Genomic DNA, 25137 nt, shown 5'->3' with positions numbered 1-25137 from the left:
CAGTTCATATAAGTTAAAAATTAACAAGGTATTTGATATCCACCAGTAATGTTTTTTGTTTTATTTCTACAGAATTAAAAGAAAACAAAGAAACAGTGAGTGAAAAAGCTTTCCTTCTCCAAAGCCAAATACAATAAAATTTTGAAGCTGAATAATTAATTAAAAGGACAACACCACATTTTGCATTTTAAGTAATCACAAAGAATAGAAATGTAATCTAAGTAGAAACTAGCATTACTATATTAACACAGCCTAAAGAAAAAATATTTTGAATCCCTTTTTTTGATGGAATGTGTCTAGCAGAAATTAAAAAAAAATCGTAAATTTAAAGTAAGAGTTACTTAAACTCTCACCAGTCTATATTAATTTTGATAAACCTCTCCCCCCCTCAATTCCAAAATACCTAATATCACAAAAGTATGACAGCCACTTATTTACATTTTTTTTCAGCACTGTGAAAGGCACATTTATCTTTTTACGCATGTTTCTGCTAATGTCCTAAACTTGGGTTCCAGCTGATCTAAGAAGTCAAGTGCCTCTTCTTCATGCTGATCACTGCAGCAGCCTACAGAGCCAGCCAAGGATCCTTTTCCTTCATAGTTATATGAAAGGAGATAATCTTCAGAATGCTTCTGTTCTTCATCCTGTCTGCATAGGTGCACCTTCTGCATAGGAAGAGAACACACCTTATTATTTTCTTAAATTGTTATCCTAAACATATTGCATAAAAATAATTTCTTTTGATTTACCTTTCATTGATTAATTTTTAATCAGAGTGTGTCCTCTAATGGATTCCTACATACAAAAAATGCACATGATTGGTCTATATCATTAAGACTACAAAATATAAGTATTTAATAAAGAAATAATTTCTACTAATTATGTATGTAACAATGAAAGAGGAAGAACCTGTTTAAATAACCTGTCAAGCAACTAAAATCCACTCGAAATTAAAAGACTGATTTACAGGTAACTAGTTAGGCAAGTAGTGAGAGTTTTTGATCTCCAAAGCACGGAGTAACTACATTTCTTATGCTATACATTCATTCCACCATTGCTAAGATAAGTATCAGGTTTAAATTAGTACAAAGCAAACAGTTAGGATAAAAGCAAACAAACATTGTCAGAAAAACTCACAAAAGCCTGAGTAAAGTAATTATTCTAAATGAGTAAATATTCTAAAAGAAAAATAGCATACTGCCTATAGTTTAAGCCAAGAAAAGAAAGTCACTTACGCTTACGTCTAAAATATGTAAAGGATGATTTTCTGAAAAGGCAATATTCTGAAGGAGATGCAAGGGAGCAAAGGAGAGGAAAACCAAAACAAAACCAAAAACAGAAAGCCGCCTTTCTAGCACAAATACATGTCTTCCTTGAAAAGTCTGTATATATTGACCATAACCTACACTCAAAAAAAAAAGTTTCAGAATACTTACTTCACCTAAACGAGGATGTGTGAAATTATGCCATTCTGAGTAGGAGTATCTACACGTATCCACCATAGGCTGTCCTCCTCCTTCTTTAACTGATCCCAGAGTCTGATGTCCACCTCCCTTGACTGATTCCAATGTATGCCCTCTTCCTTTTACCACTTCAAATGTTTGTTGATCTCCTGTTTTTATTCCGTATCCTCCTTGATCACTTGTATTTTGTAGAGGAATTATATTGTGATCCTAAAAAAAGATGCAGTAGTGGGGATACCTTTACTTTTTTTTTAATTCAAAAGATGAAACGGCAATCAGGAGCTGTCAGTACTGAAAACTGAAAAGTCTCCAGCTTTGCACTGTGATATTCTGAACAAAAAGCTATCCGTAGTACTTAGCGTATAAAGATTAATAAAAGGTCTTTGGAAAGGATACTACGACAAACGGGGAGGAAAAATCCGTATTTAAATATGACACAAGATCAAAAAACTGAATCTTTATCCCAACGAAATCTGTACTGTAATCCATATGCTAGTTTCTTAAATTATCATGTAAAAATAATGTTTGGTTTTCAAAGTCAATAACCTGTAACCCATTAAGCCAGATATAGTCATATGCTTAAGTTTTATTCTGTTTCTTCACACATTAAGTCTGTATACTAAGTGAAATATGGAAAAACTAGTATGGGATCACAAATTAAAAACTACATTATCAGTTTATAATGGCAATACTTTATGTTTCACAGGCAATGAGAGATTTGACACTTGTCACCATTAGGATTTCTTGGTTTTCAAGGTGAAGTAAACTCAATGGTTTGTAAAGTAATCTCCTTTTCTTGGGGAGGGCAAAGTCAGGGGGTGGGGGAGAGAGGAACAGAGGAAGAGTCTGAAGACCTAAGTCCTTGTGTATGAATGCAGTCCTGGGACTATGTTTATGGTAGACTGAATCTTAAAAGAGTTTAGATGCCAAAAGCAAGAACATATTTCATGAACATTGACTGTTCAATTATATTTTTTCCACTGGCTCAAAAGTCAACTGTATTTGGGGTCATTTTTCAGGACAAGGGCAGAAATTGCACCTGTAATTTACAATTACTATCTGCTAAATTTAAAAATCCTTCTCCAAGGAAAAGCAATAATGTTGTGCCATAAACACACATTCAGCATAGCCAAAATAGTAAATTTCCATCTAATCTCATTGTTGAAAATTACTGAAGTGATTAAAATGTTCACCTGCAAGTTCCAACCACACAGTTAAAGTCTGGAAGAATTATAAGCAGCCGGGCTAACAACTACAGGATATGTTTAAATACATATGGTACTATCAACTCTGCCTAAAGTAAGAATTTTCAAATTCTTGTTAAATAGCAAAGCACATCTAATGATCCCTGTGTTTATTGCTTATGTCCTTCACTAAATCACTTACTTGCAGGTGGTCCTGTTCTCAAACTGAAATGCTATGGATATCTTAATGACATGTTTCTACATTGAAGTAGACAACTTACCATCACTTCTTCTCCTGGAGCTTCTGTATTTGAAATGATTAAATTGTGATTGGCACAATCATCAGTCACATGCCTGTGCATTACCCCAGAGCCACAGCAGCCACAAATTGTGATCAGGATTACTATGGAAAGGAAGTAAGTAAGGAAGATACTATGAACTTTACTTCATAATGGTATCTACTTCTGTTTGATAATGAATTTTGTTGTATTAGCCTTTTTAAATGCCTAAGCATCAAGTATGGTTTAAAAAAATAATTTATTTCCAAAAATGCCCATATTCAAAATGGTACATATATACATTTTTTCAAACAGTATATGGAGTTTTCACTATGCTGTTGAACTATTTCATTCTTCTAAAACGCATCTTAGTTTCCCTGAAAGAAATGCAAGCATCCTTTATGAAAATACTGTGACTGCAAAATTTCACAGTAATGAAAAGTTTAGACCAAATCCGGGTGAAAAATCATGTCTTATGCCTACAACAAAGTCGTACATAAGACATTTTTCATGTATGAACATACAGATGTGAATTTATATCATAAGGAACAAATACGCAAGCTAAAGGTCCCAATACCAGAAACTTCTGTTTCACAGAAAAGGTCAGCAGAACCCTGGAGGACTTAAAGCATTATGTTACAGAACAACCTTACTTAATTCCTTGTATTCAGCTCATTCCTCCTATAATACTACTTTGTGTTGTCATGCAGACTCAGCCAGAAATGACTTTGTATAGAAGAATCATGAGCAACTAATACCTCTCCTAAACAAAGGACTAAACATTTCATTCAGAGAATCACCCTTTCCTTCTTTTTTCAAGTTGACAGCTTAAAAAGAAAGAAGCCCACGAGGAACAGAACAGTTCTGCCTAACTGCCCACTGAGCAATCTGATCTCTGAATATATAAACTTCTGTGGAAATTGGCCAAGAGCCACTTTCAAGCTCATTTAGCTTCCGCAGCTATCAGCTGTCAGCAAGATCTGCATCAGTGGTTCCGGCGGGTCTCCTCCAGATGCTGACAGATGGGAAGAAGACATCCATGACAGCACTGAGCAGAGGATACACAGGGTGAAACCTAGCCACAATAAAATAATGGGTCTATCTGGGAGGGATGCAGTCAAGGGGTAGTGACAAAAAGCTAGCTGATGTTTCACACAGTCCTCCTACTGAGCATCCCCACATCTGAAAGTTCCACCTCTGGGCTATATCATGAATTTGGGTACCTGCCCTGTTAGATAAAACATGGATCTATCTAACCTTCAAAACACATGCAGGTCCCAGTGTTCTATCTACCTGAGTAAGAACAGAGGCAAGATCATTACCAGAAAAAATGGAAAAAAAAAAAGAAAAGAAAGAAAAAAAAAACACAAACACTGAAGTATTTGTTACTGTAGCATGTCCTTTGTTGATATTTAAAGATGTTATTAGACAGAATATGTCTGATTCTGGTAAAAAAATGACCTGGCTTTGCTATTTCATGTCATTGTCACCACCTCACTGGTGAACAGCAACATTAACCTGCTAAGAATCTGTTACTCTTTGGGCAACTCCAGTAACACAACATGTATTCAATGGTTTGGTCTGCTGCAGAAGTAGCCAACCTGTCCTTCAACACTACGCTGGCTCTTACAAAATCCCTTGTGAAATCCAATGTCTCAGATACTCAATGTTTTAATCCATGACACAAGAAAGGTTAAAAAAAGCTCTAGGAAACTGATTTCAGCATTCCTACAACCAGAAAAGTGCATCCCAAAACCAGCACTAAACTCACAAACAAACTTTGCTAGGCTCGCCTCAAGACAAGATCTGGTAAGCCCTATAAATCCCATTCTCTTTCAGTTCAGGCGCTGAATGTAGGTTTTTTGGCCTTGCTAACATGAACATACAGAACATCTTACATAAAATGTACTTAAAAGAATAAACTGCGATACCAATACAAATAGAGCAGGTACATTAAGTCAGTGATGAGGGCTATACAACTGCCTAAATAAAGAAATGTTTGAATCAAGTTTGAATCAGGTTCTCTCAGCTAATTTTAAGATTAAGTGTTTTGCACTTCATGTTGAAGTAACAAGTGTACTTACGCAGCAATAATAGTGATCCTAAGATCATTGCAAGTATGGCCCATACGCCAAGAGTAACATTTCCGTTAGAAAGGCCATAGGGTTCGGTTTTGCATTCGGTTGGAGTAACGCAATCACAGACGGTAACTTTTACGTGGTTCTCTCCTACCTTTCCTCCGTTATCAATCACACTTACAGGAATACTGTATGTTCCAAATGGAATATCACCCTTTGGTGAAAGATACACAGAATTATCTGTAAAAAAAGACAAAACCAGGTCTAGTGTTAACAATACCTGAAACTCTGTTGTCACAAATGTGACTGTAATCACAATCTTCCCTTCTGTTACAGCTATACTGCTAGCGGATTCGCATTACCTAATTTAAAGCTAGCTTAAATGTGTTGACACAAAACTACATCTTGGAAGGATTTATACTTTCAGTACCTTTTAAATGTTAGAATTGAAAAAGCAAACCTTATACAGCTTTCTGACAACATGTGATTTGAAACTCTGAAGTTGTTTCAGTTCATTATAGTAAACAACACTATTTGGACTTACTACTAAAGACCATCAACTGAACTAACATACTTCTGGTAGTGTGGCTGGAATAATTAATTGTAAACTTAATTTATACCTCTTCTACTCTTTAGCTCTATTGCTATGTTCAGTAGGAACAGCTATATCCAGTGGGAAGTAAAATCCATTTAGTCTGCTGCCTTGCTTAGTAGCAATGATTAGCGACCACATGTTTTAAAAGGTGAAAGAAATCATTTGTAAAAAATATGTACAAGACAGACACCGATGTACATAATGGTTGCTTTACGATGAGGTATATGAAACTACATGTATCATCTGAGATGTTTTTTCAATTTGCCTAATATAAACCTTGAAACTCTTAGATGTCTTTGCTCTCAGACTTTGCTGTCTTTTGCCTTTCATTAGCGAATGTTTGTCTGAACACTTCAGAACCAGACCCTTTTCAGCCTAATTCATGACAGTAAATGTAAATAGTAGCAAATAAATAGTAGCAAATGTATGTGCTGCTCTTGTTGCCATCATCTGACACCCACCAGGAAACGACCATCAGCTATAACTTTTTATAACAGCAAATTTTAGGAAACAGTGATTCCTTTGGTAATAAATTGTTTATCTAATGCTATCGAAATTATAAAAATTAACATAAATACATTAAGGGAGATAGTAATGTTTTCTTTCACGCAGCTAGTGCTGGCTGACAGCAGCACTAAGAAAAAAAACTGCCGGGTTTTTTTTAGTCAGCCTCTAATCAACTTCAAGTAAAGTTCCAGTTTTCCAGTTCTCCACCATAGTAGCAGCCTAAGTTGTATTTTTCTTCGGAGTATTAGCCATTTCATTCTTAAATTCCTTATGAATTATGAATGTGTACTTCCTTTTCCAGAGGTGTTGATGCAATGCATTACATAGGTTTTTGTTCTCCCACCTCATCTTTTTACATCATAATTTCAGACAGCAGCTGATTGCTGACCCAAGGATGCTGGGGACAGATTCTTGTTTATGCTTTAAGAGGCAGAATATAATATCCTTCTCCTTGCCTTTGTGATGCCAACAGTGCAACTTCTTAACTTCTGCAAACTTTCAAACCCAAGACAGTTAAGATAAAGACTACTTTAGCTGTTCCCCTTTATTTCTGGCATACTCTTCATCTCCTGTACAGCAAATGAAACTGAGGACCCGCTAGACATCATCAGGGCTACCTTGTTAGCCCCACTGACTACACCACTTCCAAACATACGTTCATCCAATCTATTCTTACAGTCCACCCAAGGGAGAGGTAGCAAAGCCTCCTCTGGCAACCTACAGCTAAGTGAGGAGCGGGAAGTCTTAACATACCATTGTGTCGAGTTATCTTCCACAAGGAAGCCAAGCTACGGTCAGTTATCCGATATACGAAGGGTGTGCTGTAAGGAGACTCATCACCATCCTGTGCAGTAAGGCAGATCGGTTTTCTGTCCCTGCACATTATATAGTCGGTTTTAGTGATTCGTGGGTAATTCTTGTTCCCAGGCTGGATGACAACCTGAATTGTTCCAGTGCCTGTTTTGCCATCTATGAGATAAAAATACCTTCTTTTAGCACTTACTTCTAACATTTATTTATTTATAGTCCAAATTTTCACGATGAAATATCATCAACTGTAATATCCAAGTTTAGAAGTAAGGTGGAAAGCAGCTACTGATTTAGCAAAAAAGAGAGGGACTTCTCACAGCTCTCTCTTGGCTTTTTCTCTTTGCTTGGCTGTTTGCGGAATGGATCAACAGCTCTCAAAGCTCCATATTCTGCATGTGCAGACAACATGTTTTGTTGAGCATGTGTATCTGTGTGGGGACAGATCTGTTCTAACACAAAGATGAGAAGAGAAAGAGCCCATAAATCAGGGGTAAAGGACACTAAGCCAAACTGAGAGTCAAAAGCAGAAAGTGAAGGTCTCCAGCCTTTTTACTTCTGGAAAGAGAAAATAAATTACACTTTCCGTACCCTCACTTGCCCTGGGAACACGAACACTTTCAGAAACAGTGGGCTTCTTTCTGTCCTCTTCCCTCTGAGTCACCATGTGGTAGCAGGATTCAGCAGTGACACATACTATATCACCAAAGTCTACATGCAAGTAGTGAATGAGCTCTCCCTCCTAATCACACTTTTTCCAATACAGGAATGGTCAATGCTTGTATATGCATTCCAGTGAAATTACATCAAGTCTACTTTTGAAAACTTTCTCTAGAGAGATGTGATTGCAGATGCATCTATCATGTTTACTTTATATGAAACAGAAGTTCTAAGCAATTTAAATTCATATTATTTACATATAATTTTAATATGCAAGCTTTGGACAGAGTTAGAATTTTTAGCTGTAAAGCAACTTCCAAAGATCTCCTCTTTACTCCCACTGATGTTTAAGCACGTAAGGGCTCAAACTAAATCCTGCCACTGGATTTATAAAGGCAGTCAGTTTTTCCTTTTTAATGTAAGATACATATTTTAGAATTAAAAGTGTGACCTGTAAGACTAACATTTTTCTTTGATAATCCATTTGCTACATTTAGCATTTGGGAAGTGAAAGTGTATTTAACCTCCTTGGCTAGATGACGTTGAGGCAAAATTATGTCTTTTCCTACAATAAATGCACATACCCAAATTAATCCGAAAGAATAGATGATCACTCATATTAAATCAGAATCAAAATCTGTTTTAGAATAAGAATCTGAGTGTACAACCCTTCCTTTACAATCAGAGTAATTTGTAAGAACTCATCACCTGAGCAACACATAGTGTGAACACTGTTACAGAACCTAGGTGACTGAGAATAAGAGTAAGAGCACAATAACATACAGCAATGAATACAGCTATTCTTAGAGGTTCTTTTAAATTAAGGGTTTCCAAAAGCAAGACACCAAGAAGTCAAACAGAGGAGGAAATAGTAGGAGTTGCAAGGTCAACAACTTTTTTGAAAAAAGTTCTCTCTCTGCTTTCTCTGTTGTCATGGCTGACAGGTGCCATCACCTAAAATAATAGTGAGGAAATAAAAGGAATACAATCCACAGGAAAATCTCTCAATTTAAACTTAACAACAGATTTTAAATGGGAGCAGAGAACTTTTGAAAACATTGAGAATTTGCCCCAATTTCTTAAACACTTTCCCTGCTGTATAATATTGCCTAAGCATTTGACAGGCCTATCCCAAAGACAAGACAATGGACTAGGTGGGCCTCTGGTCTGAACCAGTATAGCTGTCCCCACACTAAATTTGCACATAAACATCTGCTGTAGACCACAAAGAATACTGACAACATTTAGTACTCACTTCTGTCTATTGCAAGGACTGTGATATTGCATTGACCTTGTCTCATTTCTCCTACATCTCGGTCCAAGACTTTAACGGTTCTGACTTCACCCGATTTTTCATCTATGCTGATCCAATTACATTGGCCAGGTGGTATCCGGTAGCTGTCAAGAATAATTTGCTTGTTTAGTTAAAGATCTCAAATATACATACACATACATATATAGATACATGTATTCATATACACTCAGGCATGTGGTTGCACACATATATATAGCATCAACAACTATTGCCCCCCTTCCCATATTCCGCCCATGCTGTACTCCAAATAAACAAGAAGATAACATTGTTTCATACCATATGCCTTCACTATTTCCAGTTTCTGGATCTTCTGCTAGGTATCTCCCAATACTCGTCCCAATATCCTCACATTCTTTAACTTCTAGGCGTAAGTGACAGGGTTTAAACACCGGCCCCTCATCCACATCCAGGACATGCACTGTAACAGAGCTGGTGCTCTGGGAAAGTTGTTGTGAATGTGGTGCCAGCATGTAGGGTGCCTCGTTGTTGACTGCAATCACGAGGATCCTTTGCTTGGCGCTTTCATAGTCCAGTCCCTGTAACAAAGGTGGTTACAGGTTTTTTTTTTCTTTCAAACCAATACAAAACTTGGTATTGTTTTCACTGCCCAATTATTAAACAGATAAAACGATACCACATTTATTTACAAAAGAAGTCAGCTAGCCTTCTGGGACATCCAGCTTGAGACACGGTAAAGGGACATGATTTAAAAAAAAAAAATGTTAAGTTCTAGGACAGTCAAAGAAAAAAAAACCTGAAGAACTACCCCTAATACGGTAAGCAGTACCACTTTTTTAGTAAAAATTTTAGATGAATACTCTAATAGTCACTTACTAATAGAACGGAGACAAGAATTAAATGTGGTGGGGGATTTTCTCCTCCCATACCTAGCTGACCATTATTTTAGGTCATGTATATTTCCTTTCCAGCACAAGTCAATCACGCTTCTTGCTAGCACCTGCATTAATTTCCTAGTAAGACTTCACCCATTGCAAATACGTCTGAACTTCATCAGTAAGTATCTACCATTTAGTCTCCAGACTACTTCTCCAAGGTCATCATTTGCCTTTAATAGAGCTATTTATATCCTAAAGTCGTAATACTCTCCAGTCTACTACAGCATTACACTAAATATAAGAAATTTCAACTGGGTTAGTATACCAGGGACATAGCTTTAGAAAAAGCTCTAATGATTAACAGCAACAAAAACCACAATAAGTTAAAAAAAACAAATTTAACTGGAATCTCTACCCTTACGATTTACATTTTAAAATTGTAGTATTAATCTTCTCTGGTCCTTAGAAGCTACCTGTTATTGCAGTTTTAACAGATAATGAAAAAGAGGCATGAAGAGGCAAAGGGACATGTTGGAATACAGGTACAGTGGTCCTTCTACCTCACATCTGTAAAATACCGGGTATAACAAGTAACTAAACTAACACATAGTCTTATGTGTATGTGGACTCCCTCACACCCCGGAAAAGCAAAACTGAAGTCACTACCCTGCAAAATAAAACCTGGAGAGCTTTATGCTAAGTTAGTAAGTTTAATCAACTCCCAGAGAGAACAAGGCTGGAGGAGGTGCTCATCCCTCCGCTCCTTTACCACACTCCCATTTCTGTTAAAAACCCAGCCATAAAGCATTCCTCAGCTACATCCCTAAGTCTAAACAATTCCAACTGTGGAACCAGTCAAAAGGACCAAGCTTTTCTGGAATGACAAACCAAAGGGAATTCCTTGAATCCTGCGCACATAAAACTAAGGAGTAGTCTGGAAGATGAGTTTTGTAGGTTACGTACCACAAATGAGCCTCATTTGCAGTGCATCATGCAATCTGCTCTAGAAATAGTTTGGATCAGGAAGAAAGCATGATTTCCCTGATAGTTACAGATATTCTTTGAATAAAAATGAGTTCTAGATTATTGGTTTTAAAAGCAACACCTGAAGACACACAAATTTTCCTCTAGCAGTTCCATTTTTACTTACCTTAACAACACACAGTATTCCTTCATTTGTGTTTTTGTCTGTTGTAATCTCAAAGGACCGATCATCATTTCCTCTTATAATTTCATACACTGCTCCTGAGCCTGGTGAACCAGGTTCATCAAGATCAACAACAGAAACTCTCAGTATTTCTACATTCACTCTGTTTTCCTCCACTCGCGTTTCATACTTGGAGTATCAAAAAAAAAAAAAAAAAAAATCAGTTTAAATCAGAGAACACTGTTCCACGATGCAGGACTGAAGAAGACTGTATTTAAATAAGACCACCTAAACCCAAGGGGTCAATTTACCAAGCTGCTGTAAGGATTTATTTTGTTTTCATACATTAACATATTTCCCCCACTCCTCCCTTACACCCCAAGTGAAACAGTAACCCTTTCCTGCCAGCACAGCTGAAATCTCACCCAAACTATCACCGACATAAATAAGCCTGGAGTAGTTCTTCTGGGAAAGGTAAATTAGCACAGTTCCCCTCAGTTACATCAGCTATATGTGCTAATTTCCGTACAACATGATCCAGCTGAGCATTAGAAAAGGCATTGGGGTAAATTAAAAAAATATGTATAAACAAATGACGAGAACTTGAAGAAAAGCTAAGAAAGGTGAGACATGTCTCTATTTGGATGGCAAAGGATGAAAGGATGTTTCTTATTTTTTAGCTTTTTAAAGTGCTATGTTATTCTGTACAAGCTCAAGAAGCACAGATAAGAGTGATTCTGAGTTAGCATTACTGAAGATATTCTACAGTAGTGAGTGGAAAAGATAAGGTACGTGTATTCCTCACGGATAATGAATTATTTTTCATAAATTTCATATTACAAAATCTCCTGTGGTATTTGAGCTGTATACATGGTTATTGAGACATACTCTCTGTCCTGAATAATTCAGATGGCTGCAATAAGCAAAGACATAAGGCTGAGTTATAGCTATTGGTGAACAAGAAGTGTTTCATATAATACATTTGTAGAAGAAAGAAAAAAGTTGGAAAAGCATAGAAAATTTTGGTGAAAATCCCTGCATCTACTTCACTGACAGTAACATTTTCATTTGCAACACAGAAGTAGCCAAAAGTTGGTCAAACGGTAACAAGGTCATGACAAGGCTTAGGAGTCAATCTGTCCCTTCCTTGAAAATGGTTAAATTATGGGATTTCTAAGACTATGCATTGCAGCAGAAGTGAATGAATGAGTCACGTCAGCTTTCTCCCAATGGACATAAGGCAAATGACTCAAAACAACTAATATACCAATAGGTCTAATTACTAAACAGCACCAACAACCAACAGGGCATTCTCAAATGTCTATATTGGCATAAACTGTCTCAGGGCATTAGGCTTCGTATTTGAAGGACTGCCCATCAGGAAATTAGAAAGGGCATAAAAATATTCTTTTTTTTTTTTTTGTACCTTTTTACAGACATTTCATTTATGAAGACTTACTTGTATCTGTTTAAAGGATGGTGCGTTGTCATTTGTATCTTCAATTTTAATGACAGCTGTTCCTGTAGTGCACAAACCAAAAGGCTGACCTGCCATATCTCTCACTTCAACTAACAAAGTGTAACTGGGTACCAGCTGAAAAGATGAATAAAAGCATACAGAAGTTCGACATACTTATTTTTTTAATCACTTAGTTACACACAAGAGTAGAACTAAATATTTTACTCCCTTTCCCCAACTCTCCTCTAAATTCAGTGCTCCCCTACAAAATGAGGCAATTAGCTTTGGGGCTTTTCCCCTATAGTTCCAGAAGGAAAACAAGTAAAATATTTTTCGGTGGCTAAGCAGCACTGAGTTCAGCATCAGTCAGTAATGTGTACACTACATCCTGTATCAAATAAAACTTCTCACAATGTCAGCATTATTTTCCAATACCTGAAGTTCTGGAAGATACAAATGAGGCACTTTCATCTGCTATCTATGTCTCCCCTTTAGAGCAGCAGAGTATTCCTTTAGGTTTCCAGACGGTAAAGTGTTTCGGTGCATATGTCTTATTTCAGTGAGGATGACCAGAAACGGTGCTGCAATCCACCTTTGTTTGGGCTATACATGACAGGACAATGCCTGCCATTTGACATGGTCTGCCACAGAAGTAGTCAGCGCCCTTATCAGCTCCAACGGGATCGCTGATAAGAAGCCCACTTAAATCCCTGACTTGAGTCACAACAGCATAAGGCTTTTTTTAGCCTTATTAATACCTGAACAACCCAGAGAATGGGGACTAGGACCAGGGCGGTTGGGCGGGGGGTGGAACTGGGCACAAAATGAGGAAGTTTGTAAATCAAGACAGGAACTCCAGTTCCGAATGCCTGGAAGTAGCATTAGGTATCTCAGGAGGAGGAAAGAAATCTCCTGTTCCACTTCATAAGTTTATCTTTAAAAGATAGGCAGTGGACTCATTTTTCAAGCTTTCCTTCCCTTAGTAGTCACTGTGACTGTTTCCTTAGTTGTCATGGTGATGCTCACAGTCGCAGCATTTTTCTCTTGCTAAAAAAGTTGAGCAGTGTACCTGCAAGTGCACGATTTTGCAACACACTGCTAATGTGGATTTTCAGACATGAAGAAACCTAAGTATGCCAGAATGAGACTCTTTTTATCCTCAAAAAAGATGTGCCCGTGTAGCAGTGTTTTTTTCTCGCATGACTGTCTTATGCTAGAAATAGTATTTTGAATTACACATGCCTGTCAGTTTTTCTAGCATAAACAATCTCTCACGTGACATTTTATCAAAAAAAAAAAAAAACCAAAACCAAACAAACAAAAAAAAAACCACACTAAAACCTTCTGTACCTTATTTACTTGAAAGCTAGCTGATAAGAATAAATGGTTTGCACTTTAATTTTAGGAAATGTATTACTGTTTAGGTTTCAGATACTGGAAATATTTCTGTTGAGTATAGGATGACTGACTACTTCCAGAAAAGTTGGTTCATCTTCCCTGTAAAGAAGCAAGAAGCACCTCAAATGGAGCTTAATTAGGAGGAAACAGTGGCTCATGGGATTCATGAACAGAGAAAGAATAAAAATCCACAGGATTTTCAATCCACAGGTCGAATAGGAGAGCAGAGGGAGGTCTCTTGACAAGATTACCTACAAAATGGTAAATCTATGCAGAAACTCTTTGGACCAATTACAGGTCTCTGGAAAGCTTCAGAAGCTTCTTAGAGAGGGAAACAAAAAATAGGTAACAGAAATTATTTATCTGGTGATTTCCATGCCAGCAATTCAGAATTAAGAAGCTATCTGTGTGCACTAGATGACAGCTAAAGATGCTTCAGGAAAGATCACCTCTCTGTCCAGCTGTGGTAATAATACAGCAATGACACCTGTGTCACCATGTAAAGAAAATGCTGGGGTTACTGGTGGATTTTGTGACACAATGCGGTATTTCAACGTAGTATGCAGAGTATAAGGCTCATCTCTGTCCTCTGCAGTCACTTTTCCAACAACTACACCTGTGAAGACAATACAGCAATTTTTAGTTCCAGAAAAATCTGTAAATAATAAAAAAGTATTTGAACAGGTATTTCTATTTTAGATACAGGAAAATAGCTATTTGGTCATTTAGCTCTAAATGAAAACAATATTAAAACCACAGTAAATAGTAGTAAAAATACAGTAATAGTGTAAAATTGTCTATTTTAATCCCCTGGCTATTTTTTTTCCTTCTTAGATAAAGTTGTAATTATTGCAGCTATCAGAAAAAATAATCAAAAGAAATATTAAAAGTTTAGATTTCAGTTAGTGTTTTTGACAGTGAGTTCTAATTGAGCATCCCAAACACATCTAAAGAGGAGTTGCCGGGGAGATGGAGGGGGAGGTTTGGTGCTTTCCGACATGGTTCAAACTGCAGTACTGCGTCGTGGGGAATGCTGCTGTACTTCATCCCTATAGCCCAAGTGGTTTTGGAACTTCACTTTAGATCAGTAACTCACCCAGTAAGAAGTAGAGCAGCTCAGAGAATGAAATGCAACTGGTGTTTTGGGGCGAATGGGAGGACACTTTGCTTCCTTTTTTGTGAAATAAGTTAGACTTTCCCCACTTTGTACCCCTATCCCAGGAGATGAGCGAGGAATGGCAAACCACAGCTTTTGCATTTCTTATTTTTTGGGGTCCACTTTTCTCCCTGCTTTTGTCCTCTGTTACACAGACACGTGAAGTCAGTAACGGGCAAATCCCTGCCTTTTACAGGTATGGGCAGAAGCAAGACTTCCACCACCCCACCCCGAAAAAGTCCTAGCTTCATTCATCAGCTTGGACAAACACTGTAAGCTTAATGAAAGGCATTTTACACCTTAGAACACCACTGATTTACTTGTTTAGGAAACTAATCTGTCAAAAACTGTTCTGTCAATGAAAACATTTTATGGAAACAGATGATTTTGGATAAAATGAAAATAATAATGTTATGAAGTTCTTACACTGTTTTAGGAACAGTGAATGATCTCAGTTTTTAAAAGCTTCTTTTTTAAACAATACTTTTCACTGTGATTGAGATGGCATTTTGGAATTTCTAATCATTAAGAAATCTGGATCTGCTCTTTGCAAATCCAGCCTTGCTGTAAAGAAATAATCCTTAGGAAATCCCACTGAAATTGATTAAAAGACAGGATTACACCTAGTCATACTGGTACATAACTGAGCTGAGTAGTGGTAACTGTGTTCACTGATTTAAAACAATTCTTACCAGGTTTGGAATTTTCAGGGACACAAAACTCAAAAAGGTCCTGTGTAAAATATGGAGCATTATCATTATCATCCTCTATCCTGATTGTATGAACAAGTGGTACCTCTGGTGAATAACCATCTGGGGTGGTTGCAAAGCAAATGATCTGTAAGACATAAATTCAGTAATTTGCTTCATGCTTAAGCAACATGAAGTATTATTACACTTTTAGTTCAATGGAGGAGTCAATAAAATGAAATACAGTGTGCCAGGCATACCCTTCTCAAGACCAGGCTCTTCAGCCACATGGAAGGGGAAGTGACCAATATCTTATGATGACAGCAACACAAAACCTTTAAATGCTCTCCAATCTTTCCCCTTTCCATTCCTTACACTACGAGTATTTGAATCACTTCTTTCCCCCCCCCCAACTCTGTCAAACACTTTTTCCAAGTCTCTAGAACATGTTTTATCCAGGTGTCTATGAGGCAATCTCAACCTTACCAAAAAGTAGATGGAAATATTGCTATTTAGAACAAAATCAAGAACAACAGCAAAACTATTTGCCCATTACAACATAGTCTAATATAAGGCAGTAATAGGTACTGCAAGTTACCTATTTAGAAGCTGTTTGTTTCCTTCTTGCACTTCTCAGCCAGTAGAGAGAGCAGCGTACCTTGTTAACAAAATACCAAAACTGAACCGCTTGAGAAAGAGAGGCTCAAAAAAACCACAGCCATCTAGAGTTTCTCATGATCTTGTTTTTATGCAGACCTTTTCAACCTTCCCTGAAAAACTCTGGGATAACTTCAAACTCTTCTCAGAAGTGATGCAAATCCAATAGCTCACTACATTTATGCTGTAATTAGAGTCTAAGCAGTGAAAAGCAAAACTACTCTCACAATCTAGATGACCAGCTATTTCTTTATTTGTCACTGATTTCATCTCTACTACACCAAAGATATTACTCAGAACAGATAGCCGATTCCAGATCTTGTCTGCTCCCAATTTCCCCTGTAACCCAGCTTTCAAATATATGCATGACAGAAAAAAAAGATTTAATTACATTTACACAATTTAGGCCTGTACCTGAAAGCTTGGATATTGTTCACGGTCTACTGCACGAGTAGCAAAGATATTTCCAGTTTCTCTTTCTATGTAAAACAAACCCTTTGGATCTTGATCAATTCCTGGTCCACTTGCAGAATAATAAATGGTGTAGTTCTGAGCTGTGTCTGACTGAACCTATAAAAAACATGGGTTTAAACCCAAGGAAAAACAGCAGCAACATTCTAATACATTTTCCTTCTTTTCATCATCATATTTAGCACAAGCAGGAACTCTTCAAAAAACCAAAACCAAAATTTGATCTACTTTTACTTCTTCAGCAGCTTAAAATTCACAGAATAGGAGAACAGCTTGCCATGTTAACTGCCTTCTTTTGTAATGTTTGTACATCAGAATTCAAACTCAGAAATGTTTAGGACTATCAAACAATTGAAGAAATGACAGTGTGCATAAAAAAAATTATTTTGAAATCTAATCTCTCTAGAAGGCTGCACATACAAGGCACATTCAGATACAGATGGCTTATTATTTCTGCCGCCGTTCAAGAGATTTGGGGTTTAGTGCACTCATTGAAAATGTCATTTGCAACTAAGGAAGGAAAAGCAAAGCAAAGGAAGGAAAAGCAAAGCAAAGGAAGGAAAAGCAAAGCAAAGGAAGGAAAAGCAAGACCACCTAGAGTATAGTCCAGAGATATGCCAATTCACATAGCCTCTCTGCAGCTCATTACAAGCACCAAGGAGGTAACATTAGCAGTAATCTATTTATAAACATTCTCCTCCCCAAATACTTTCCTTACCTGCTGAATGTCAGAAGTTAGGAAGGTAAGATTAGTAGAAGAATGATTGCTCTGCACAGACTCTGTTATTATACTTGTCTCTACACATCTGCTACCAGCCACTCTGTAATCTAGTGAAGGCTAGATGGATCTATGATAACTTTAGTTGTTGCATTTCTCTTTCACGCCTACTTGTTTTCTTACAGTAAGTACTTTTCCTAATAATATAGGCCACACTCAGTCTTCAATGTTACAGGTATACACCTCAAGCTTCAGAAAGGATGTAGACATGCAGGTAAGTTTTCCCCCACTCTGTGTCTACAAAACCTTTTTCTAGGCAATGTTTCGTGGGTGTTATTTGTTGCGTTTTTTAATTACACACTTCACTGATTTCCAGGTCAAAGAGCTCTCTTCTGATAGTATGCCTCTCTCCTTTTTAGAACTTTTGCACATTTCCAGTTCACCCCAACAACTATGATCACAAGTTATTTCAGCTACAAGATCACAAGATACACAATGAACAGGACAGAACAAGACAGAGGAATAATAGCAGGAATTACATCAGTAAGGAATACAAGAGAGCTCACTTTTGTTCTTCTTTTATCATAAGTCACATACAAAACTAGCTTGTGTCATAAAATTAGGATTTGTATACAATATACCTGCTGTATTTGTAGTGGAAAAGGTCCCAATGAGTTCTCTATCATAACAGATGGAATAGGGCCCCACCTTCTCTTGGTTCGCTTGAGAACTGTATCCCTAGCATGCCTAGTCTTCTGTGTCTGGGTCTAGAAGATAAAAAGACAGGTAAGAATATATCCATATATTCTTAACTGTGTATATTTTTGCTTAACTACTGTCCTGCATTTCCATCTTTTTTCCCTCCGTTCCAGTTTTCCCACTGACCTTTTTTTTTTTCCAGTCTTCATTTCTCATTATACCTGTGATAGTATTCCAAGAGTTTTTTCATTCATTGTAATACTTTGCACAAATAAAATCTGCTTTAATTCCTCAAACATGGCTTTTAAGATTCTTGACATCCCTGATTAAGCTCCTTGCTAGCATCTCACATTTCAGAATAGAAGCCTACTGACTTAAGTGACACAGTAATCAACAACTGCTGAATAAAAATACACTCTACGCCAGAGTGCCTTGCCTGCTTATTTGAATTCCAAAATTCAACTACAGTTACCCAGCATGAAGCTGTACCCTGTGAAACAGTATTCCAAATAAGCAAGGTATCTTGAAATTAGAAGCTCACCTTTTTTTCTTCTTCCACCAAGCTAACATGTATTTTCTTTTGTACATGTTCTTGAATGTCTTTAAGTAAGATGGTAAAAGTCCTTTTCTCAGCAGACAAAGAAACAGCAGATGTTGTGTAGACAGAACCATCCTCTAGAATTTTGAAGCTGCCATCACTGGAACTGATAAACTCTGCAGACTGAAGGCATTCTTTCAAATCAACTGTAAGAAAAAATATTCAGACAATAACTGAAATAGTGAAACAATAACATCCCTCACAAAACAAAAAAACCCTTCCCTAAGTAAAAATTTTATTTACTGACACATGGTGTCTTCAAAAATTTGGTCATTCAGTAGTTAAGCACCACGAATATAGATTCTAGAACCCATTTATGTGCTCAGATTTGACAAAGTTTACACAAATCTCCACTCTTGTGTCCTCAAGTGTTTTCTAAAGGACACGGATGCTTCATGGACATCTTTCAACAAGACACTATAACACTGGTAAAACGATTGACGCATTGGAGATGAACTAATACATTTAAATACAAAAAACGTTGTAGACACGCTCATTATTGGATCAGTAGCTATTACATTTGCCTTGTGCTCCGTGCCCCACAAAATCAGTGAAGATGATTAATTAATGCAAATGCCCAATGGAGATAATACATCTTGGAAGTTTTGCCCTCAGGAGGAAAGCACTGACTGGTACTATGTGATTTAATAGTCTTGGGAGGACAAAGGCCTTTAAATTATGAGGCAGACAGATGGGAGAGATAAAGACTAACTCTAGAACAAACAATTGGCAATTTTTTAATATGTACATGATAGAATCCCATGCAGTGTATAGGAAGTACCAGGTAAGTTCAGCATACTTCTCGGGTATTTTTTACTGCATTTGCTATCACTTGTGGCTAAAATAAACTTCAAGGCACTTCAATAAACTTGGTTCATTAGCAAATAATTCAGCACTACAGCTGGAGAAAAAGCAAAATCAGGATGATCACGATGAACTGCAGTAGGACCACAGTACTAAGCAAAAATGATTTGGCACACTGAAAAAGATGAAGGCCTAAACTCTAGACAAATGACCCTTGCAGAGTACAAGAGGTGTCAGTGTCATGTTCTCAAAATCAAAACTTTTCAATATTCCTTCGATGATATCATAGTGGATGGGACCTTGCTCTAGGAAAGCTGATTGCAAAATTCCCAGAGTAGATTCAATTCAGAATTTCACCCCATATATGTAGATATTTTCAATAAACTAAATTTCATTTCTTTTTCAAGAATGAAAGAACAGATGGGAAGCATAATTTTAAATATGACGTGATTTCTCACTTCCTCTTCTTAAGTCTTTCTTTTAACTGCTCAATTAAACATTGCCTAGACTTTCTATAGTACTACAGCAGTGACTCCTCTCTGTTGTCAATCTGTACAACTGAAAATTTAGTATTGAAGTAGTATCAAGCGAATTTAGTATCACTGCCTCACTTAAATGTGTCTCATACTGCTGCATATTACAGCACTGCATTTCCAAAAATACCAGACTGGAGGTTTTGTTTCTGATGGTTATGCGAGTCAACATTATGCTCAGTTAGCCATGGCTTTGTGGGATCTTTTTTCTTTACAGCTTCTCTTACAGGTTGCATAAGTCAGAAATATAAAAAACCTTACAACAACCAGGAGAATCCTGACTCATTTTATTGTCAAGGTATGGTCCTTGTATCAGTGCAAAATATATTATGTTTTCTCAATAAACATTTAAGTAATGTAATTCAAGCTATAAAAGTTTTGTTAAATGTTTGAAAAAAAAAGTTTAAGTTCAATGTTATGCAATTTCTTTCATAGCACTGTCATAACATGAAGTTTTGTTTTTATATAAATCAAGTTTATTTACACAGAGAAATGCTAAAGTCTCTGAGAACATGCTAAATACTTAAACAGTTGTAGCAAAGTTTCATTTTCAAATTTAACAGTAAGGTCAATGAACTTCCATTTGTAAAGCTAGATTTTCTGAGCACTTGTATTGTGATGAATCCACTTTATTTGTTCCTTCTGTAGGAATGTGGATTAGGATTGCAGATTTGGAGCATAGTCCTCTGTTGTCCTAGGACTCACACAGGGCACCTCTGAATCCTCAAATTCAGCCTCAGGCAGCACAGAACCCTGTAGCAGCTCCTGTGCCACACCTTTAAAAGCTGCCTTTCAAAGACTGGTCTGAAAAAAAGGAATGGGGTGTTTTATGGTCTCCCCTATTCCTCTCAGTCACCTCCACACTGCCCTAAACCGAGACAGACCATCCAGTCAGACAGGAGCACTCTCCCAACCGAATGCATGCAGGACACCTTTGCAACGCGTTGCCTTGCATGCTCTGAATGCCCCAGCACCGCTGAGCAGTCATATCCGTGTTTCACAGAGCAGCAGCTTCTGGGTGCTTAGTTGTGTGGGTTTTGTCTTCTTTTTTTTCTTTTTCATTATCCAAATGACTTACTGCCTTCTTCATATGACTCTGTGGGTTATGGGTGCACTTTGGAATATCAAGCCACTTACTTAAATACTAAGCTCTAGACTCCAAATTTTGAAAACAATAAACTCTGCCATTCTAGTTTTAAAATAAATACTGTAACCTGACAATAGCTGTTTACGCAAAAGTCAAATGGATGCACGGAGCCAGCATTCAAATCCGTAACAAACACAGGGCGTATCCTTCATAAAAAGGCTGATCCAGCTGTTTAACTGGCTGTCCAGTCATCCATTCATTCCATTAAAAAAAGAAAAAAAGACTCCTTCACTGTTAACAGCATCTCCAGCAAAGGTGCAATGTTGTATTGTCAAGATGGGCATCTCGCAGTTTCTCACCTCTGCCAACTAATGTGTCAGCCTCTAGTTCAGAAGGAACATGAAAAATTACTTTCCTGCAAGCTTCACAGCACAAACTCAGCACCTAGAAAACAAATTAAGAAATCAGTTAAAAAAAAAATTACATTCTATTTTGAATAATAACTACAGTTACTGAAGCTGCCTTTGCTTTGTTTGTTTTTTAAGACAAGCCAGTGAAAAGGCACAGAAAGCACTCTTCAGCTAAAAAGACAGGTACAATGCAGCATAGCATATAAAGCTTCAAACTGGAAACAAGATCTGACTGCCACTCCTGGATCTGTCCATGGCTTGTGTTTTTTCTTCTAAAACCACGGCAGCACTGACATTAACAGCAAGAGTTCCCTTTGACTAGAAGACTTCACCTACACTATTACTTTAGTAGCGGAAAGATAAAATACAGCTTCGCCGTGCACTCCCTGCAATAGCATTCTTGGCCAATTTAGATCCAAGGTCTCTAAGCATTAAGGGTCAATCCACCAATACTCAGTTCGGAGGAACTGTGGTGATGCTTAACATTAAAGGAACAAGTGTCTTATTAAAACCACATGACGACACTTGCACTTACATATCACTTTGCATCTTCAAAGTACATTCTCAACAAACTAATTAAATCTAGCTTCAGCAATTAGATATGGCATAAATAAAATGTTGTGTATCACAGCAGTCCACTCCCATATAACCAGTTACAAAATGGGGTCCTCCTCAAAACTCAAATGAGTAGTAGATAACCAGACCTTTTTATAAAAACAATCATATGGAGGTACAAAGATTTTCCTCAGCACAGAGCAATTTAGTCCTGACCTCAGACTATATATATGTGTGTGCGCATATATACATATTGCCTAGTTTCTATCCAGATATTTAAAATTGTAATCCAAAAATCACACAGCTGATTAAACAAAGAAATAGAGAAATGTAAATAAATATATTCCCCCTTTTAAGTACATTTATTCTTTCAGGATGAAAGTCTAGCAAAAAGGAAAGTAATTTTTATTTTGCACGTACCTTTAGGATTAAAGGTATAAAGAAGTAAATAGCTAATGGAAATTCTGAAAATTACTTGTGATCCTTATTAAGAAAATATTTAAATAAAAATAAAATCTTTAAGACATCAGGAACCTTTAGAAAAACTATGATCAGCTAAAAAAAAAGTTGACATGTGGAATTATTGCATTAAAGCAATTTAAGTGCTGTGCCCGCATCATAAAAGCTCTTCATACTGTTCCTTATATATATACACACAGATATAAAAATTTGTATATAAAAAAACAATTTCAACATCCCTGCTTATGTATTAGTAGGCATTTTCCTTATTAAGAGATACTTAATAAAACACCCTCTGCTGATAGACATTGTAGTAATTTTTAAGTTATTAAAATCACACCATCTTTTTACATTGTTCTAAGATATTTTAAGAATCAATGACATCTAATTTTGAGATAGGAATGCGAAGCTAGTCTTATGTCAGCACGAAGAACTATTGAGGAGTTAAACAAATGTAAATGGTAGTTATTCGTGGATATCAAGATATAAGGAAACACCGGGTAAAAATAAGCTGTGATGTCCTTTTGCTTTATACAAAGAAGACACTTCAGCAGATTTTGGAGTTTGGGTGTTGGTTTTCTTCTACTTGACAGAGGAATTTCTTTTACTTTTGTTTTAATTAGACATATGAGTAAACTTGCTTGGGTTTCTTTAAGTTTTATTATTAATATCCTAGCGAAGGCAGGCACGCATAGTGTCTGGAATAGTAACACCTTCATTAAAATGTACATATATAATTAATACAAAAATAATAAATTCAGTGCTTCAACACTACCGAGTATTTTTCTTTCAGGCTCAAACGATCATCTTGCCCTCTTTTTGTGAGCCCAATGATAATAGGGAAGAAAGGGGGTAAGAAATAAAAGAAAAATCACTTTCACTGCTCCACTAAAAAAAAAAAAAAAGAAAAAAAAATGGAAGAACTCCCCCGCTCTCCCAACAATGGCCTTTCTGTAGCTGATAATTATGTAGAAATACAATAAATTGAAGGTAAAGGAAACCGCTGGAATTGTTCAATGGACAGCTAATTCTTCCACAGGAGCTTAACACGCTCCACACCATACGCACAACCCTTCCCATGGAAAAGGGACAACCGCCGCGGGGGGCAGAGGGGGGAGATTTCAATAAAATGAACTGCGGTTTAATTTTTCCTATCAATTACCAGAAGCAGCATTAACGACCAGAGCATGTGTCCCCCGCCTAACCTCGCGACACACTCCAAAATCCACCCGAACACCGGTCCGAGAGTTAACCCAACAACTAACCGGTCTTCTCCCTTCGCCGGAGCCCCCCCTCCCGGCTGCGGCACCCCGAGATGCGCCCCGGGGCCGCGCAGCCACCGCGCTCCCCTGCGCGGGGCGCGGGTTGCCGGCCGCCCCTGCGCCCGCACCCGAGCGCGCCCCTCACAGAGACCCCGCCGAGGGGAAAGCTTATTGGGAATAAAGAGCCGGAGATCAGCCCCTCAGAAGTTTCTCCTCTGCCCTGCGCACCCGCGGTGAAGCAAGTAACAGCGCGGAGGAAAAACGCCGCGCCACGGCCAGGTGCGCGAGCAGGCTGCGCGGCCGCGCACCGCCGCCGGCCCGCTCCGCTCCGCTCCCCCCCCCACCCCGCGCCCACCCACTCACCCCACTCACTCACCAGGAGGCCGAGGACGAGGCGGGGGGCCGCGGGGCCCATGGTGCGCGGGGGTGCGCCGCGGTACGCGGGAAGGGGCGAGCCGCCGCCGTCAGTGCTCCCGCTGCGAGCGAGCGAGTGCGCGGTGGCGGTGCCGGAGGAGGCGGAGGTGGCGCGTCTCCGCGGCAGGCCGTCTCCCTCTGTCCCCTCCCGTCTGCCAGAGGAGCCGGCCGGTGGGGAGGGTGGGACCGCGCGCAGCAGCGGCGACTTTAATTACGGTTTTTTTTTTTCCCCTTTTGAGTAATGCCTGTCGCGGGCACGGCGCTGGGACACCCCGCCCGCCCGCCGGCCCTGCCCTGCCCGCCCACCTTCGCGGCGAGGCGCTGGCCGTCCCCTCCCTTCGCTGCCCCGCCCCGCCCCGCCCCGCCGCGGCGCCGCTGTGCGCGGAGCGGCGCGGGGACGCGCCCGGGGAGGCTCCGCCGCCCGCGGCCCGCGCCAGGCCTGTCCCGGCGTGCAGCTCCCGGGCGGCCCCCGCCCCGCCGCTCCCCGCCGCGGCCGCCCGGCCGCCGCCCCGCGCTCCGCGGGGCGCAAGGCGCGCAGGGGCCGCGCACACAGGTGCCGTCCCGGCGGGGCGGTGTCAGCTCCCGGCCGCCATCGCGCACGCCCGGCCGGGTCGGGAGGGGAGAATCCGCCAAGCCGGCTGGAGGAGTGCGGGTGGATACCGCGAGCGAAACCTTCGGCTTTTCGGCCGGATTTCTTTTTGGCGGGGTTGTTCAGTTTTGTTTCAGGCCGCATGTGCTCACCTGTGTCTCCTCACCTTGCGAGTTTCAGAGCGGCTTCGGATGAATAAAAGCAGAAATAATAATCCCAAAAATGTGGTTGCACACGCAGGAGGTGGGCTTTCCACGGAAACACCCTGCAACCGAGGGAGGACCTTTCAGCCTGAGCGGGGAATGGTGT

The 25137-nt window shown here is 38.9% G+C and overlaps 1 protein-coding gene across 1 annotated transcript; it reads right to left on the bottom strand.

Annotated features, from left to right (window-relative positions):
* Window positions 1–467: 467 nt before the first annotated feature.
* LOC104250305 (desmocollin-1) lies at window positions 468–24240 on the bottom strand. The gene is made up of 16 exons (XM_059815419.1): window positions 24202–24240; window positions 21499–21583; window positions 18659–18861; window positions 18060–18179; window positions 16644–16799; window positions 15576–15720; window positions 14177–14343; window positions 12330–12464; window positions 10874–11059; window positions 9164–9423; window positions 8828–8970; window positions 6859–7074; window positions 5010–5243; window positions 2929–3050; window positions 1437–1673; window positions 468–665 (listed from the first exon to the last, which is right to left on the bottom strand). Exons 1-16 carry the CDS (start codon window positions 24238–24240, stop codon window positions 468–470), a joined length of 2646 nt encoding a protein of 881 aa, XP_059671402.1.
* Window positions 24241–25137: the final 897 nt, after the last annotated feature.

Source organism: Gavia stellata, chromosome 3 (assembly GCF_030936135.1).
Source record: "Gavia stellata isolate bGavSte3 chromosome 3, bGavSte3.hap2, whole genome shotgun sequence".
Lineage (NCBI taxonomy): Eukaryota > Metazoa > Chordata > Aves > Gaviiformes > Gaviidae > Gavia > Gavia stellata.
The sequence above is the reverse complement of the archived record's forward strand: the minus strand, read 5'-3'. Positions and strand labels throughout refer to the sequence as shown.